Raw genomic sequence first — 16261 nt, forward strand, 5'->3', positions numbered from 1 at the left:
GCGGTCTGTCTTGGCGTCCGGAAGCCAGAGTAGGAGTGAAAAATTGAAAAAAAAGGAGTGAAAAATTGAACTGCGCAGCCGCAGAGATGGGGAGGAGCTGAGGTCTCAAGAATCAGATTGCTCCACTCCCCCTTCACTGCTACAAAGGAACAATGTTGCCCCGTGCACGATAGCTACATACTACTACTACATTGTGTTTTTAAAAGCATTTCGAGAAAGACAGGAGCAAATACTTGGATTCTAAAATGATTTATTGGTGACAGACGATCACATGGTAAAACATCAAGAGAAGCAATGAGCATGAAAAAAAAAGAAGTGTGCATTTTCTAACTATTGTAGCATCGTCATGTTGCCACTGAAAGGTGCGGTGAAGGATCGCCTTCCGATTCTCTAAAGGATGAGTCGCCCCCTAAGAGGCTTTGGCAGCAAGTTTCCACCTTTGTAGCCACTGTTGAAAAGTCAGTCCTCCTTTACTGACATCAGGCAGCACATGCTGGGCTGGCCCATCCCACCTGAATGTATGAACAAAACAGACGAAGTTAACCAGCAAACCAGACCCGAAACTCTTGACTGAAGGTATTGATCCAAAATAACAAATGACGTATTTATCAGATAACAATTTTGAAGTTAAACACAATTATCGACACCACTTCTTTGGAAAGCAAAATCTAAGTTAACACATCATCCATTGCATTGGAAAAACTGTACGTGTACACACAATTAAAGTGTGTACACATACAGAGTTCTTTGAAAACTAATGGATGTAAATGATAAGGCAGTACAAGTGATTCACTTTTCACATTCACTTGCAGGTGTACTCCACATTAGAGCTGTGCAAAGGGGGCTCACCCCCGGACCTCAGCAATTAAGCTGGTTTGTAAACAGTGTACTACGAAAACAGACACGGATTGAAAAATAATTCTCCTTTTCAGACATTTTGAAAGGTAACGACACACAAAAAAAAGGCCAAACGTGTTTTACGATAGGTGATCTACTTTGGAAATGGGCCTCACCAATAAGAGATGGCCGTTTTGACCTGGACCCCGTAAGAAAGGCCTTGGGAGCAACGTTGGTTGAGGCATCTGACTCTCTGCACATGAGCCTCCAGAAGCTTCTGATCCTCTTCTATGACTTTGGACAGCAGAGCTAAGAGCCACAGTGTAGACAAATGCATCATCATTCTGAAAACTTAAATTCTTCTTACTGTGTCTTTTAAGCATGATAACATCTTCACTCTTGTTGACTTCCCCTGATTACCTTTTTGATCGGATGCATGCAGCAACTCTGTTTCCTTCTGAATTTTCCTCAAAGTAGCCGAGTGGAGTTGCAGTGACTGACGGAGAAAACGTAACTCAAGCTGCTGGGAGCGCGCCTGGGAACACAACTCCTCTGGAGCCTGAGTAAGAAGAAGGAGAACATTTGGTTTGTGTCAAAGAGAAAAGGGGAAATTAACTTGCATCGACATAAAAGCCACAGTGAGCGTTTGTAAGACCAGCAGATATCCTGAAAACAATAATTCACAACAGCCTATAAAGTACAAGGCTGTTGATGTTGTGCAGTAAAACAGACTTTAATGGATAATATCTATATTAGCTACGGGTCAAGCAGCGGCGCTGACAGTCAGCTCAGCTATTCAAACCCACTCTCGGCATGTGACGTTTAAGGAGCGGTGTGAACTTCAAGAGCTGCTAGCACAACGTTCATAGGAATGCAGCTGCAGGCAAACTTCACAAGCAAAGCTACACATCAATGGTCTGCCACTTTGAAAACATACATTTGTGGTCTTTTGTACAGTAATTCAACACTTTTGTAGCAGTTTTTAGAATGTTTGAAATGCACGTTAATAATCATCTATTTCATTATATTTATCACATTTTCTACCATTTAAAAAAGAGAGATACTTTTCTCCTGCATAGTTCCACAGGTTTACCAATTACACGATTATAGCTGATATAAATATAGCTTATAGGGTACCGGGTGGCCTTTGAATAAAATGATCAAATAGTGGTCTACTAATATGGGTTTTTAAAGAGCAGGACTGAGAATGGACGATATTTAATGACAATATCATGTTTTTTGCATCTGATAAAATACAACACTATAAGAAATTTAACAAAATTGCTTTACTTATTTAACACTGCTATTGTCTGCATTGTCGTTGTTTGCTTAAGTAGATCTGCAGTGCACCTATTTTAAACCCCAAAAATGTATCAACTAAATGTTTACAGGTAACCCAAAACTAAACTTTGTAAAAGAGAAGAACTTAGAATAACCTTAAAATAATAGTTTGTTCTCTTAACAGCATTTTTTTATTCAGACAGCAGCATCTCCTTGTTTCTGAGAGAGAACAGCAATTTGTAAACTTGCATGAATAGAAAATAAATAACCAATGTTAGCTTAGTGACCTTCCCCGGTGTTGGCTTGGTTAACCTCTTTCCACAACAGCCACACTGACAATAGCTGCCTGCAGATGTGTCTCTGCTGATATTTTTAATTGGCCTTGTGAGCGCAGGCACTGTCCGATGCCGATTTCCTCAAAATGGCATTAATTGGCCGACCGATTAACTGATCAACCATCAAACTGACTAAACAGCTAAGTTCTCACGAGCATATATAGTGTTGCTCTGGGCAAGAAGACGTATAAGAAGTTCTCATTGTTGTTACAACACACTGTTGCATTATCTGCCCGGACTCACCCTGTAGAGTGGGAATGCCAGGTTCTGACACAAGCTGCTAAAGGTCGGGGACTGCAAGCGATGGATGGACAGCCACGATGCAGGGATCCTTTGCATTCTGAAACAACAGAAGACATTTTGGAATGACTGGGGTTTACCCCTTCAGGTGTCTGGCTACTTGTACTTACCCATCAACAGATCTACAGTCCAAAGCAAGAAGCGAAATCGTTCCCAACTGTCTGGCCTCCTTGGAAATGGAGTTTCTTTGACTGCTGGCTGCAGTGGTGACCACTTCAAACTGTGGCACCAGTTTGCCCCGGACAAATTCCTGCAACTGCAACAAGACAGAGGGATAGATGAGAGCATTAGGGATTTTATTAGCTTAGAGAGGCCTAAACATTTCTTTCACCACAGAATCAACAATCTTTCTACTTCAGTGTCATAGATGGAGCACATTCACACCTCTGTGTGCAGACGAATCAGCTCCGTTTTGGCTGTGGAGTTCCCCTTAATCAGACCTCTGATATGCTCCTGTCTGAGAACCTGGAGAGACAGGACGACAACAACAGAAAATGTTTAATGATGTATGTTGAAGAAACACCGACGCCTCTGCGCATTCAAATAACTAAAGGTTTGGCAAATCAAGATGTTTTACGTCTCACATAGACCACATTTTCCTAAATACTAATATGTTTTGAAATATGTACATGTGCTTGATCCTGGAGTAACACTGGCAATTAAGGTTATGAGAGGTCTCATATTGTCAATTCACTCTCACCACTTGTTGTCTGAAGTCGAGGATGCTCTGCCACTGGCTGTGGAGGTTCCTAAGCGCCTCCTGTCGGCTTCTGGCATGCTGGTCAAGTTGGGTACACCGCTCTCTGATTTGATCCCTGGCTGCTGCCTGCATCACACACTGAAGTTCCACATCTAGAGCTGACCTGACAGAAAAAAAGGGAAAACACAATAAATGCATTAAAACATGTTTTTAAATTTGACCAGATCCAATCAGTCTCTAATTGAATGCAAAATGTCTGACTTCCTGTTGTTCTTGTTGGTATATCTCTAGAGGCTTTTGTGCATCTCCATATGTTACACCTGTCAACAAATGTCCCTACATGTAGGTTAAACTGCCATGAGGGGTTACATTTGTCTAACCTCGTAGGGGAAAATACACTCTTTTTACTACGTGTGGGAAGCTCATCATCAAACTCTACAGTGAGTCTGCTTACAGTGCCAAGGTGTTGTTGTGGAGCTCATCCGCAACGCCAGACACCTCCTGCTCAGCCTTCTTCTTGCGGGCCTGGAGCTGGTTGTGGAGCTGCTTGACTCTGGAGCGAGTCTGGGCCAGTTCCACCAAACTCTGTTCCACCTCTTCCCAAGCATCCTGCAAACAAAAACAACCGTACAGATCCGCAAATAAAAATGTTGTAATCACAAATGCCAGGAAACACATGAACATGTTTTCTTTGCTACTGTGAACTCCCTGAATATCACATGACAGTGTCAATGTGTGTTTGTGTTTAGCACCTCTAGGAGAGTCTTAACCGATGGCAACTCATTGTCCTCTTCTCCCGACATGTCCAGCAGGTGATTGCTTTCATAGCGGAACCTGCAATTAAAATGCTTCATAAAACTTTGGGGTTTTTATAGTCAGAAAGGAAAAGAGAATGTTATAACAATGTAGAAGTTTACCGTAGAGCTGTCACATCCTGCGTCACATCCAGAGAGGCTAGTTTCTCCTCTAGTTCCTTCTGCTCTCTGGAAGCTAAATACTCCAAAGCCGAGAGGACATGGTTTGGAGGATAACCGCCCAACATGTTCTGATGACAGGACAAGCAACAAGTTGTTAATTCAGGGTGAAAATTGGAGTTAAGTACCAAAATATTTTGTGAGATTGAATAAAAATACAGAAACCTCCACAGCACTCAGCCAATACTGAAACACAGCAGTCCTTTGTTCACGAGTCATACTGAGAGAAAACAAAGAGATAAGAGATTTTAGATCAGAGAACAGTTTTAATACTGGATTTCTTAAATACTGTATCCACGGTTGTTCTTACTGTTTGGCTGCAGAGTGTGCCGTTTTCAGTTCACTCTCTTGTAAAGACTGATAGAAGTGGACCCTGACGTCACACAGCTCTCTTACTTCACGCTAACGGGAAAAAGAAAAGGGATGATTTCCTTCAGTCAGCAGCTGACACATAACAGGCATCTTGGTCTACATCAGTCATAATTATGTAAATAGTTGCTGATCAACTGGTATGACGCAACCAACATAGCATTTTTGTCAGCTTTCACTCTTTATTTTTCTGACTGAAACATGTATTAATGGATAGTATAAGTACACCAATGTTGCATAATATGCAAGATAAAGTGCACCCAACTCATCCCTACCCAGTAAAATAGAGACAAGAATTAGGCAGCTCTTACCAGGACCTGTGCTTCTGCTGCGTCTTGAGAGTCGAAGTTGTCACCATCACTGCTGCTGGGGGGCTTATTATCAAACAGCACCTCAATCTCTGCTTTCCTGCAAAACACAATACAGTTCTCACTTAGTACGGGTATGTAAATGATCTCACTTCATTCATTATTATTTGACTTCAACTTTCTGCCTTACCTGGCTATTTGTTCCATGGCCTGGCAGTGTCCATTGATCTCTTGCGTTTCTCCAGAGAGCACCTTGCGGCCTAAGATGCAGCGCTGCCTGAAGGCCTGCAAGAGCAGCTCTCTGCGCCGACTGTCCTCCACCTGGGCCCAGGTACGGCTGATGGACTGCTCTGTTAGTAAACAGTAGACAACACTGGTGTAGGAGATCACTTTGAATATTGTTAAAACTATGCAAGCTCAGCAAACAGCAGCAATGAGCAGGCTTAGGAGTAATGTGGTTTGATCAGACACCCAGCCCTTACTCCATGTGACGAACTAACCTTGTGTAGCCAACTGTTCCTCCGTTCCAACGATCTGAGAGTCCAAGTGACTGATCTCAGCCCTCAGCTGCTCTATCTTCCTCTGAAGCTCTCTCTGCTTAGCAGCCTCACTCTGGCCCTCAGCCTGTTCCAACTGAGCATGCAAAAACACCAGCAGATAAGAGAACTCCGACAAATTTTAGTTTAGTTTATTGTTGGCTGTCATCGTCGGTGTGATCACCCAAAATTAATCAAGTACTATATCAAGCAGGTATATCATGAAATGTAAGTGAACCACAAGGAGGGGGAAATAAGTCTTATCCTACCTCTTTGTCTTGAAGAACTTTGTACCTTTAAGATCATAATGTCAAGGAAATTGCAGGATAAATGCTAAACACAGTGTCCATGGTGCATGAGGGAATTCCGAGTATTGAGCAAGATACAGACTATCTTCTGTCAAAGTGACCTCTCACTGACATTTACAAGAGCAACTAAATGACCAAAATACACATGACGTTGCCATGGCCACTGTAAAGTGTGTTTAAAATCCACTATCAGGGCAGGAAAGGATACCACTGGAGATTGCCACGCATGATCCGCACGTTTCTGGAAAAACAGAGAAACAGTCAGGCAGCTGTAATACATGTTCTATAACATAACAGAGGGTGAAATTGCAGTATATTTTAGAGATGTACTGCAAGACAATTAGGGACTGAGTGTTCTCTAGGATGGCATACAAAACCAGCGTTAACATTACCTCCAACATAGTTACAGTGTAAAGACTAACCTCTGTTGAAAAACGTGTTGGATGACATATTTCCATATTGACTTTCCTGACCCGATACAGAGCCTATAAAACAAATGATCAGCATTTGTTCAAAGCTGCATTAAGCATTAACTGTCCTTTAACAACACGGTTAAGCATTGACGTTGATAGTAAATACCAGCTGATACCCACGTTTTAAAGTAGCCGTCATTCGGAAGACTGTCCGGGGACAGATTGAACTCCTCCGTCGCCCAACGTTTTAATTCCCACACAAGGTTTTTGTCCGCCATCCTGACAGGCAACAGAAAGTAAACAACTCGTAGCGAGCTCAGTTAGCTAGCTAGCACCACCAGCAGGCTGCTGTTCGTGTCAGCTAGCGTAGCTATTTAACGTAAGAGTCGTTGACCACATTTAGCTCATTTGGGTCCTTTAACTTACCCTACTCGTGTGAAAGATGCAGCTTTACTTTATTAACGTTATGCAGAAGTTACTTAGTAATAGCAATATGTTTTTATCCAACATACACAAACTTTCAACTTCCCGCCCGTTCACAGAACTTCCGGTCAGCATATCCGTTGAGACAGCGCCAGCGCCCCTGCTGGTTGTAGTCGGTAGTTTGATGTTTCATGATTACACAGTATTGTGGATGCGGTTTTATTATTCCATCAAAATAATGAGGGAAACAATACAATGTATTTACAAATCATGACACAAATACATAATGAGTTAGTTGATTTAACTCTCTTTATTATTTTATCAAACGTATGTGTAAGTGTGTGTGTTCCATTGGTATAAATACCAGCACATGAAAAATTGCAAGTCGACCACATACCCAGGAAACAGTCAATTAATCTGGATGGCATAGGTTTTAATTGTGAAATAAAAATGCAAGCATGTTAAATGTTGCAAAATCAACACTAAAAAGTAAAATCTTGTGAATCTAATCTGATGTATTTTTTTTATGTGGATGAGATATATAAACAATCATGCTTTTTGAATTGTAATTTTAAGATGCAGCATAACAAAATCTAATCTAACAACAAAAAAACTAAACTAAATAAAGGCCAAAAACAATCATTTGTAAAGGTAAAAAAGAAATATACACCAGTTATTCAGTTCTATCATCTTTTATTTCTTCCTGTACTAAAAAGAATTGACTAAGTAGTATATGTCTAGATGCGCAGCATAAGACTTTCGGTCCACAGGAGCAAAACTGCATTATACCAGCCAACCACTCTCAACCTTAGTACTCCAAGGATCACAGTAAACATGGTGCACATATTGTAAAGGCCATACTAGGTGAATATGTTAAGGGTTTTATGTTGTACGTTTGTCATTGTATGTAATGGCATTTTTTTCCATTGTAGCTCACTACGTTAGCTTTCACTGCAGCGTTAAATAAATAAGACCTGAGTTTAACAAAAACTAAAAATGCTCTCTGCACATTTCAGATTCCACAACACAAAATATTTGAAGTAATGCCAATAAATTCTTGTAATGAATACAAAAAAAATGGAACTAAACCCACTTATACATTTTTGTATAAAAATGACTACATTCATAATGAGAGCACAAAAGTCAAAAACAATTGCCCAAACAATTGTTGGCATGAAAAGAAAGTGCTCAGTTGCTCTCCTTGACGTTTCCTCTGTGAAAAAATGTCACAAGTTGCTTGTTTTAGAGTTTTAATTTGCTTTAAGTTACCGTATCCTGGTAAAGAGATTTAAAACTGATACCGATTCCTGAAACAAAAGATAAAGAAACTTGGTTAATTATTTTGCAAACAGTGATAACAGAATGCTGTTCCCAAAAAGTGCTTTTTCACCTTAGTTGACCTTGTTTTACTGAATACGTTCCAGAAGCGTAGCGTCTCATCTCCAGCTCCCGTCACAATGGCCTCACCATCCGGGGACATTGCCTAATATTAAAAAAAAAAAAATAATAATAATTCACCAGATGTTCTGGCCAGCTTTTCAATTAATATGACCATCGGCAAGATCACATTCGCATCATAAAAGAGCACAGAAACTGACCAGGTAGAGCACTCTGTACGAGTGTCCTGTGAGTTTGGCAACCTGAGTGAGAGCTGGATATTTCCACACCAAGATCTGGTTCTGAGAGTAGCCATGGGTGCTCACCTGGAAAAAAAGAGAGGCAATGATATATTATGCAGTGATGGTCTTGTTATTTGGCAAAACATTTTGCACAGTGTGTATCTGGAGTCAACTTACTAGCTCATTAGCATGTTTGGACCAGGCCAGGTTGCAGACCTGAGAGCCGGTGTCCATACACTGCAGCGGCTGTGAGGTCAGGGTGTTCCAAAATCGGATGCAGCGGTCAGCAGTGCCGCCCCCAGAGGCCAGCAGGCCGTGCTGGTGGGGGGACCAGGCAATGGCTTTCACTGCAGCCAGGTGATCCATGTATGTTTGCACTGGGCTCAGCGAGGAGTGGTTCCAAACCAGCAGCTGAGATGACGAATAACAGCCACGTCAATAAACACAATGAGTAAATGCATGAGACATGTTTAATAAGAACAACACCTGTACCTTGTTGTCGTTGCCACCAGAAGCAAGCAGCTGATGGTCAGTGCTCCACTTTAAGCCACACACTTCCTGTCTGTGTCCCTGCAGCCGTCTCTCTGACTGGAGTGGAGGGGTCCGCACATCTCTTTGAAGAATCATACGATCACGGCTTCCAGAAGACAACTGGTCTGCATTCCACGCTAACGCTCCTGGAAACAGATTACATTTTAATTTTGCTTTGTCACACTCTCAATATTTGTCCAACGGACACAATTATCGAGAATGTCAAGCATTAATGAAATGTTCTAGTTTTTTTGTTTTCAGTTCATTTGATTTGATTGTGACTTGCGCATTCCTGTTAAGGCACTTTGTAAGCCATGTTTAATCACAGCAAACATGTTCTTACCAACTCTAGCTGTGTGTCCTTCCAGGGCAAAGAGTTTCTTCCCAGCACCAGCGTCCCAGATCTGAACAAAGCCTTTGTGAGTCCCCACTGCCACCAGGTTACCCTAAAAACATGAAGAATCCTTTCATTTAAAGAATAACTAACTAACTTCAGATTACCTTGATAGTTTCCTCAAGGCAGTGGGCTGTGTGTACTTACCCTTTCGGACCACCCAACTGACGTGACTGAGTCTCCCTCCACTGATAAATCACACAATCTTGTTACCTGAGGAAAAGACAATTCAACAAGCGAGTCACTGTGGTGTAACATAGTGATGAATGCTGCCAAGAATCAAAAATGTTGCCGCACGCACGCACACATGCACGCGCACACACACACACGTTCTAAAATCAGTTGTTTAAACACTCTACAGTACCTGGCTGGTACAGGCACTCCACAGGTAAACACATGTACCCAGCCCGACACTGAGCACATTGAGAGACGACCAGTCCACCAGGTTGAGGTAAAAGTCATCCTGCAGCTCTGGAGCATCCAGGACTTTAAAAGGGATCTTTGAGATCTTGCGAGTTGGCTTTCTTGGTGAACGTAGTAATTTCTGACTGCGACAGGAAAAGTGGGACATTGTGAAACCCTGAAGTCAAAATGCACCACGTCCTTGCTTGCAGTGTCAACAACATGCGACAAAAAGTATGTTTACCTTTTATTGCTGACAGGTGATAGAGAGTAGGGCGAGATGTTGGTGCCATCGTCTGGTGACGGCCTCTTGGTATTGAGCGAATACTGCAAAGAACACAAGTAGAAACCACCACATTCTATAAAACACTGAAAAAATAAAACTGTACACTGACTGAATAGTGGGATACTACTCTAAATATCGTCTCCCCCCACACACTCAAGTCTCTGTTCTGATGATTGTATGATGGGCTATATCCTGTAACTCAATACGTAACGAGTATGAGATGAAATGTTCATACAGTGAAGAGACTTCTCTCTTCTGGGGTTGATGGCTGTAGACGCCTGTCCTCTGTCTGAGGGTCCTGGATCTTTTCGATTCCTGCTCCCAGCAGCTCATTCTTCAGCAGAGCAGAGTACGCCTGCCCGTCTGCTGCATGAACACAAATGTGTTTTAGAACAAAAGCACAAAACTACAATCCTGGGTGCACACGGGCAAGTAACAGACGTAACAAAATAAGCTTTACAACATGTATTCACCTTTAAGGTTATCAGTGGCGGCATCCTTTGTTTTTCGGTTCTGACTTGGTGACTTCTCATTTTCCTTAAAATCACAAAGATACTGACGTTACTTTGACATTCAAACAGTGGTTGTTCAGTCTCAGACAGAACATTCATACAGTAATCAACTTTACCTTAACACCTTTAGACATCTATCTATCTATCTATCTATCTATCTATCTATCTATCTATCTATCTATCTATCTATCTATCTATCTATCTATCTAAAAGCAGAGACACACTCCTCCACAAATGTACCCACAAACTGTTCATACATTGATCCGGTGGAAGTTGATACTCCAGTTTGCCCCCGCTCTGGTTGGAATGAATCGGTCTCCAAGCTTACTGGGTGAAGATAACGGGGAGCCGGTGGGTGTCCGACTCTGTGTCCGTTTCTGCAAAAACGACACAATACTTTACATATATAATATCATTATAATATCACTTGATAATACCACAAAACTAGTGTTGATGTAAAACATTCACATTATTAAAGAACACAGAAGGACTCACAACAGGGCTCAAGTTGTCACTTTGAATGTTGATTTGACGGAGGAGGCGATGTTCATATTCTGGATCCATCTTAACCTGGAGTCTTGATCCCACAGCCACAGGCTGGGAGGTTGGAGACCTGTCCAACAAGCACAACAATGATATAAACCGTTACATTGAAATGCGTTTTGTATTGCTCGTCTTCTGGAGGGTAACAACAAATGTAAGGTTAGACAGTTAGCCAAAATGTTATGCAAGTTAACTGAGTCACTAGTATCCTGAAACTGCTGATTTAAACCCGTAAAACCAGATAAATAGCTAGGTTTTGAATTGTCATTCTGTCTGGCATGTTGTTAGAAAATAACAACATTTCACATAGATCCCAGCACGTTTGAAAGATATCCTGATTATGTCATCTATTCAGTGTTATCTTAAAACTCACAGATGATGCTATATTTGATGGAAGAACAGATGAGCTACCTTCCGTTTCAGCACGACTAACTTTCAGGCAGTTCAAGACAAATAACTACATTTATGAAAGCCTTGTTCGTAGCTAAATGTCATCAATTAATCTTCTTTATATTCACGTTTAAACAAAAAAGGGAGAAAAAAAAACTAGGTAACGATAACTAGCATTAGCTAATTTAGCTAGTGGCTAGTCATACCATATTTTTGCAATTGACAACATACATACAAAAGCAAGCCAGTCCCCGAATATCACCACACGAACGCCAAACAGGACCAACAATTCACGGAAATATCAGATGAATAGACTAATCGTTGTATTTCAAGCTATTCACTCTCAGATCTGTAGCGAGTGTACTTGGGTTTATTTCAGGTACAAAAATCGCATTGCATTGTGGGAGTTTTGTCAACCCCGTGACGTAGGAGTTTCAAATCAAAACACGGAAATGCTTGCAGTTAGAGGGAGGTTTTAAAGAGCTCACCACTTTGTGAAGTGCTTCAAGTATTTCACAACCAATATTGTACCATCGATCCTAAAATGTACGTCCCCGCGTACATTATAAACTTTTATCTAACAGTAATAGTCTGCAGGTGCATAGATACATTTTGCAGTAGCCTAAATCAACTAGATCTGTAAAATATAGGAAATTATATAGATCAAACTAGAAAACTGCATATAATGAATACAAGTGAATATACTGCATGTATGTGTTTTTTTTAATTGGTTATTGTGTGGGTCAGTTTCTTGTCATGTTCAAGTACAACACATAGAGGGCGTGCTAGTTCTATTTCCAAACTCTCCAGCCCTTGCTTGCCTGGGTCCAGAACTTTGAAACCGCTCATCCCACCGTGTTCGTGCGTAACGAGTTGACAATTCTGTCAGGCAATGTGCTGTCATTTCTGACAGAAACACCTAAACCAGCCTGCTTTCTTTCTTTCTTTTTCTAAACTAACTTATTTTAACATAGGCTGGTCTTTACACCCCCATCCTCGCCAGCAGTCTGAGAAACACACATTCTTATTCTATAATCAAGACATTGTGAATCTCAAATTGAAGACATGTAAACATTATCACATGTAAACAATATCAATTAAACAAGAGAAATAAACTTCATTGATCCCATGCAGGGAAATACAAGTGTAGTAGTAAAAAAGTAGTAACTGATATGTAGTTGTCTCAAATGTTTTTATTGTGAAGCATCATTTTCAAAGATAACAAAACATGGCATGGCCATGCTTGTTTTCCATACAAACAAAGGAAGAACACATACAAAATATTAAATTACTTGAAGAGATAAATACATCAAAGATAATATTAATAATGGGACTTATTTTCTAACTTCAGTAACGAATATTCAGTGGTGAGATATAACTAACCTACATTTATTCAAGTAGCCTCCTGTAATTAAGGACAATTTTGACATATTATTTGATTCCATTTTATGCTTTCTACTTCTACTTCCACTACATTTCAGATGGATATATTGAACTTTTTACTGCACTGCATTTACTTGACATGTATAGTTCCTTTTTTACATTAATAGCACATGATATGCTTATCATATGATACTGTACTATACTACTGTAATACCTACGTTCACAATGACAAACTACTGTATCAGTAGGGGACAGTGTCAATTTTGGGTCATTAGTGTCAGTTTCAATTTTAGGAGGCAAAGGACCCCTCCAAAACCAGTCAGCATCAGGGGAACAGAGGTGAATATTGTCGAGAATTAAAAATACCTGGGCTTTCACATAGACAATAATATGGACTGGACTAAAAAACACTGAGGCTTTGTATAAGAAAGGTCAGAGCCGCCTGTCATTTGTGAGGAGACTCAGTTCTTTTAACATCTGCAGAAGCATGCTGCAGATGTTTTATCACTCTGTGGTGGCAAGTGTCATGTTCTACGCTGTAGTGTGCTGGGGCAGCATGGTGAACTCAGCTCATGCTAATAGACTTGATAAGCTCATCAGGAAAGCTGGTTCTGTCCTTGGAGTCGAACTGGAGTCTGTGGTGGAGGTTTCAGAGAGGAGGATGTTGAGGAAATTACTAAGTATTCTGGACAATGCCTCTCATCCTCTGCACACCACACTGAAGTCACGTCAGAGCACCTTCAGCCATAGACTAAGCCCACCGAGGTGAACCACAGAACATCACGGGAAGTCTTTTCTATCTGTGGCCATCAAACTGTATAACTCCTCTCCCTTCTGCAGGAAGGAAAGCTGAACAATCTGACACTTATAACAATAGAAACCACATTGTGTAATATTACATTTCAATTTCATGTGCAATATTATCTTCATTAATCTATGGGAAATATAACTTTCCACTACTTTTTCACTATCAATGACAATATCTCTCTCAATATGCTCAATATTACTTTTCTATTTTAGTTTCCATTGGTGTTAGTATCACTTCTTATACACTTTATATTTTTACTCTTGTAAATAACCTTTGTTGTTGTATTTTACTTTTTCTATTTTAGTTTAATGCTTTTTACTTTATTTATTTACCTTACTGTAATTGCTATTGTGTTCTATTTTGCAATGGTGTCAGTATTATTATTTTCCACTTAATAATTGTTATTCTATTGCTCATACTTTTACATCTTAATTCTATTTTTGCTTGTTTTTTGCTGTTCTTCTGTTGTAATTTTAATGGAACTCTGGCACAAGAATTTCCTTCGGGATTAATAAAGTTCTATCTTATGTTATCTTATTAAAATGCTTCATGAAAAGGGTTAGGGTTAGGGTATATAACACTGTGAATGATTCCATTCTGTATGACTACATTTACTTTTGATACTTACATAACGTACATAGCATTTTGACTTCAGGACATTTATTTGTAATGGTGTATTTTTAGATCACCATATTTCTACTTTTACTTACTGTAAGTGAAGGATCTGAGAACTTCTTCCACCACTGCTAATATTGCAATACAATACAATACTTTGTCAGACCATAATGTCTATTACTGAACATGTTTCATGTAGCTTAGTGTAATGCCTTGCTCAAGGGCACTTCAATGAGGTGGATGCCTGCTGTCTGTGGGATTCACTCCACTGAACAGGAATAGTTGGAGAGTTGGCCAGATTTGTCCATAATCTCTGTCAAACAAAGAACAGGGAAATCATGACTGTTCTGAGAAAAAAAAAAACTGCAGATGCAGACTTGTGATGAAATATTTGTTAATCTAATCAGGTGTGAAGCCTGGTTTTGGTTCATGACAGGTCAGTTTTATTTTTAGATCTGATGGCTTGTGTGCCTTCCTGCTATTTCAGATTATACTGTAACAGGATTATAAATTCATAATGTGTGTGTTTATGTCTTTAACTTTGCTTACATGTTTAGCTCTCATCCAAAAACACGACTGAATGTCCTTTTCTGTCACCACCCTGTTCTATTCAACAACATTGTCTCTGCAGTGCACTGCTAATGAGCATGTAGCTATGACAAAAGACTGAGCACTGTGTCTTTAATGCTGACAAGTGTAGTGATAATAATCACACACAGAGGGCCCCCTGTGAACTTCACTGTGTGTTTTCTGGTGAGTGAGCCTATAGAAATTTACCACATCAGACACACAACATAGTTCTACAAGTGTGAAGGAAGCACCCCTCCCTCTCTCTCTCTCTCTGTCTGTCTATCTGTCTCGCTCTCTCACAGACACACCCACACAACACTGGCGCCAACAGGCAAATCCCCGCTTCCACCCTCACCCCCCCCCCCCCCCACCCTAACTGACCTCTAATTATGTCATGCGAAAAAGCTGTGTCCCATTGAAAAGCTCTCTTAATCAAACCCAATTAATTCCGCTATTTTCCCTTATTGTCCCTGGCGAGGAACGCGTCTCTCCAATAAGACTGTTAACTCCAGCCGTGGCCCTTTCAGATCTACTTGGGTGCAGGAGCGAAATAATAGACTGTGCAATTAATCAATTAGTCATTATGGACTCAGCGGTTGCTAATGAACACAGTAACTGTGAGGTGAGTTAAGGCTTCCTCAAAATTACTAGTCTTCCTATTTGCAATTTAGTCATCAACCTTTATATCTGTGGAGGAAGACATGAACGTGTGCAAATGCTAGAATGGATCACCTTCATGCAGTCATATTGTTATTGATAATTCTGAAAAACATATTCTTTAAAATACCATTGCTCTGCTCCTATAATTACCAGGCTACCTGTATTATCCTCACTTATTTGCAGAGTTGTTTTTAGCTTTTTGGTGCTACTGAAGTCCAAGTCAATTCGCACGTCTTTACAAGCTAACTGGAGGACAATTTCAAGTTTTTTTTGAGTAAAAGAGAACGGAGCAACTTCCAAATACACTAACTAAACTCTTAGTTAGCTTACATTTGATTTACTTAGAAATTTTACATTTTTCATGTTGACCTCCAGCTGCTCAAGTCACTGAATGTTGACCATTAAAACTACAAACCTTTTGAATAAATCTGTTTTTTAAATTTATTTTTTATAGCTGGTTGATTCACTGCATAGCCCTAATAATTAATTATTCAGGTTGTGAAGCTATGCAAGGCAATTCATTTTCTCAAGTGAGGTCAAATCTATAAGTCATGTGTCAGGTCTCAATTCTTTGCTGACTAGCCAATGGACCCAGTCAAAAGCTGTAGGGATAGCTAAGTAAGTCGACATTGCGTTTAGAATATTTATCACATGAGTTTTAAGGTCAGGCATGAATCTCCATGCTCAAATCTCAAGTCCACATTTTTCTGTGAATCAAGTCCAATATCTCTGCCTCTGTGTATTTGTTTGCTTTTACTTGCAGG

The 16261-nt window shown here is 40.3% G+C and overlaps 2 protein-coding genes across 4 annotated transcripts; both read right to left on the bottom strand.

Annotated features, from left to right (window-relative positions):
• Positions 1-233: 233 nt before the first annotated feature.
• haus5 (HAUS augmin-like complex, subunit 5) lies at positions 234-6896 on the bottom strand. Its single transcript, XM_079157544.1, has 20 exons — positions 6788-6896; positions 6542-6640; positions 6371-6433; positions 6157-6189; positions 5910-5934; positions 5605-5737; positions 5295-5454; positions 5108-5204; positions 4738-4829; positions 4593-4647; positions 4371-4498; positions 4206-4287; positions 3908-4062; positions 3454-3616; positions 3138-3218; positions 2864-3009; positions 2697-2793; positions 1258-1396; positions 1014-1146; positions 234-512 (listed from the first exon to the last, which is right to left on the bottom strand). The coding sequence occupies exons 2-20, from the start codon at positions 6637-6639 to the stop codon at positions 410-412; spliced, it is 1983 nt and encodes a 660-aa protein (XP_079013670.1). The 5' UTR covers position 6640; positions 6788-6896; the 3' UTR covers positions 234-409.
• A 221-nt stretch (positions 6897-7117) lies between these two features.
• LOC306695080 (fizzy-related protein homolog) lies at positions 7118-11834 on the bottom strand. Of its 3 annotated transcripts, none has more exons than XM_079158218.1 (14): positions 11697-11834; positions 11024-11141; positions 10786-10905; positions 10490-10553; positions 10252-10382; positions 9975-10057; positions 9693-9876; positions 9476-9541; positions 9278-9380; positions 8896-9080; positions 8581-8814; positions 8383-8487; positions 8175-8267; positions 7118-8091 (listed from the first exon to the last, which is right to left on the bottom strand). In XM_079158218.1, exons 2-14 carry the CDS (start codon positions 11090-11092, stop codon positions 8050-8052), a joined length of 1479 nt encoding a protein of 492 aa, XP_079014344.1. In that variant the 5' UTR covers positions 11093-11141; positions 11697-11834; the 3' UTR covers positions 7118-8049. The 3 variants fall into 3 exon arrangements, with proteins under 3 accessions (XP_079014344.1, XP_079014343.1, XP_079014342.1); XM_079158217.1 differs by having other exon boundaries at positions 10252-10379; positions 11693-11834; XM_079158216.1 differs by having other exon boundaries at positions 11693-11834.
• Between the last annotated feature and the right edge of the window lie 4427 nt (positions 11835-16261).

The sequence above is a fragment of the Pholis gunnellus genome, assembly GCF_910591455.1.
Source record: "Pholis gunnellus genome assembly, chromosome: 4".
Taxonomy (NCBI): domain Eukaryota; kingdom Metazoa; phylum Chordata; class Actinopteri; order Perciformes; family Pholidae; genus Pholis; species Pholis gunnellus.

Coding starts and splice junctions, on each gene's coding strand:
- haus5 (XM_079157544.1), bottom strand. CDS start 6,639: ATGGCGGACAAAAACCTTGTGTGGGAATTAAAACGTTGGGCGACGGAG. Junction 3,010..3,137: donor TGATTCGTCTGCACACAGAG/GTGTGAATGTGC, acceptor GTCTTGTTGCAG/TTGCAGGAATTTGTCCGGGG. Junction 513..1,013: donor AAAACGGCCATCTCTTATTG/GTGAGGCCCATT, acceptor TCATACATTCAG/GTGGGATGGGCCAGCCCAGC.
- LOC306695080 (XM_079158216.1), bottom strand. Junction 10,383..10,489: donor CGCCACTGATAACCTTAAAG/GTGAATACATGT, acceptor GTGTTCATGCAG/CAGACGGGCAGGCGTACTCT. Junction 9,381..9,475: donor CAGTTGGGTGGTCCGAAAGG/GTAAGTACACAC, acceptor TCATGTTTTTAG/GGTAACCTGGTGGCAGTGGG.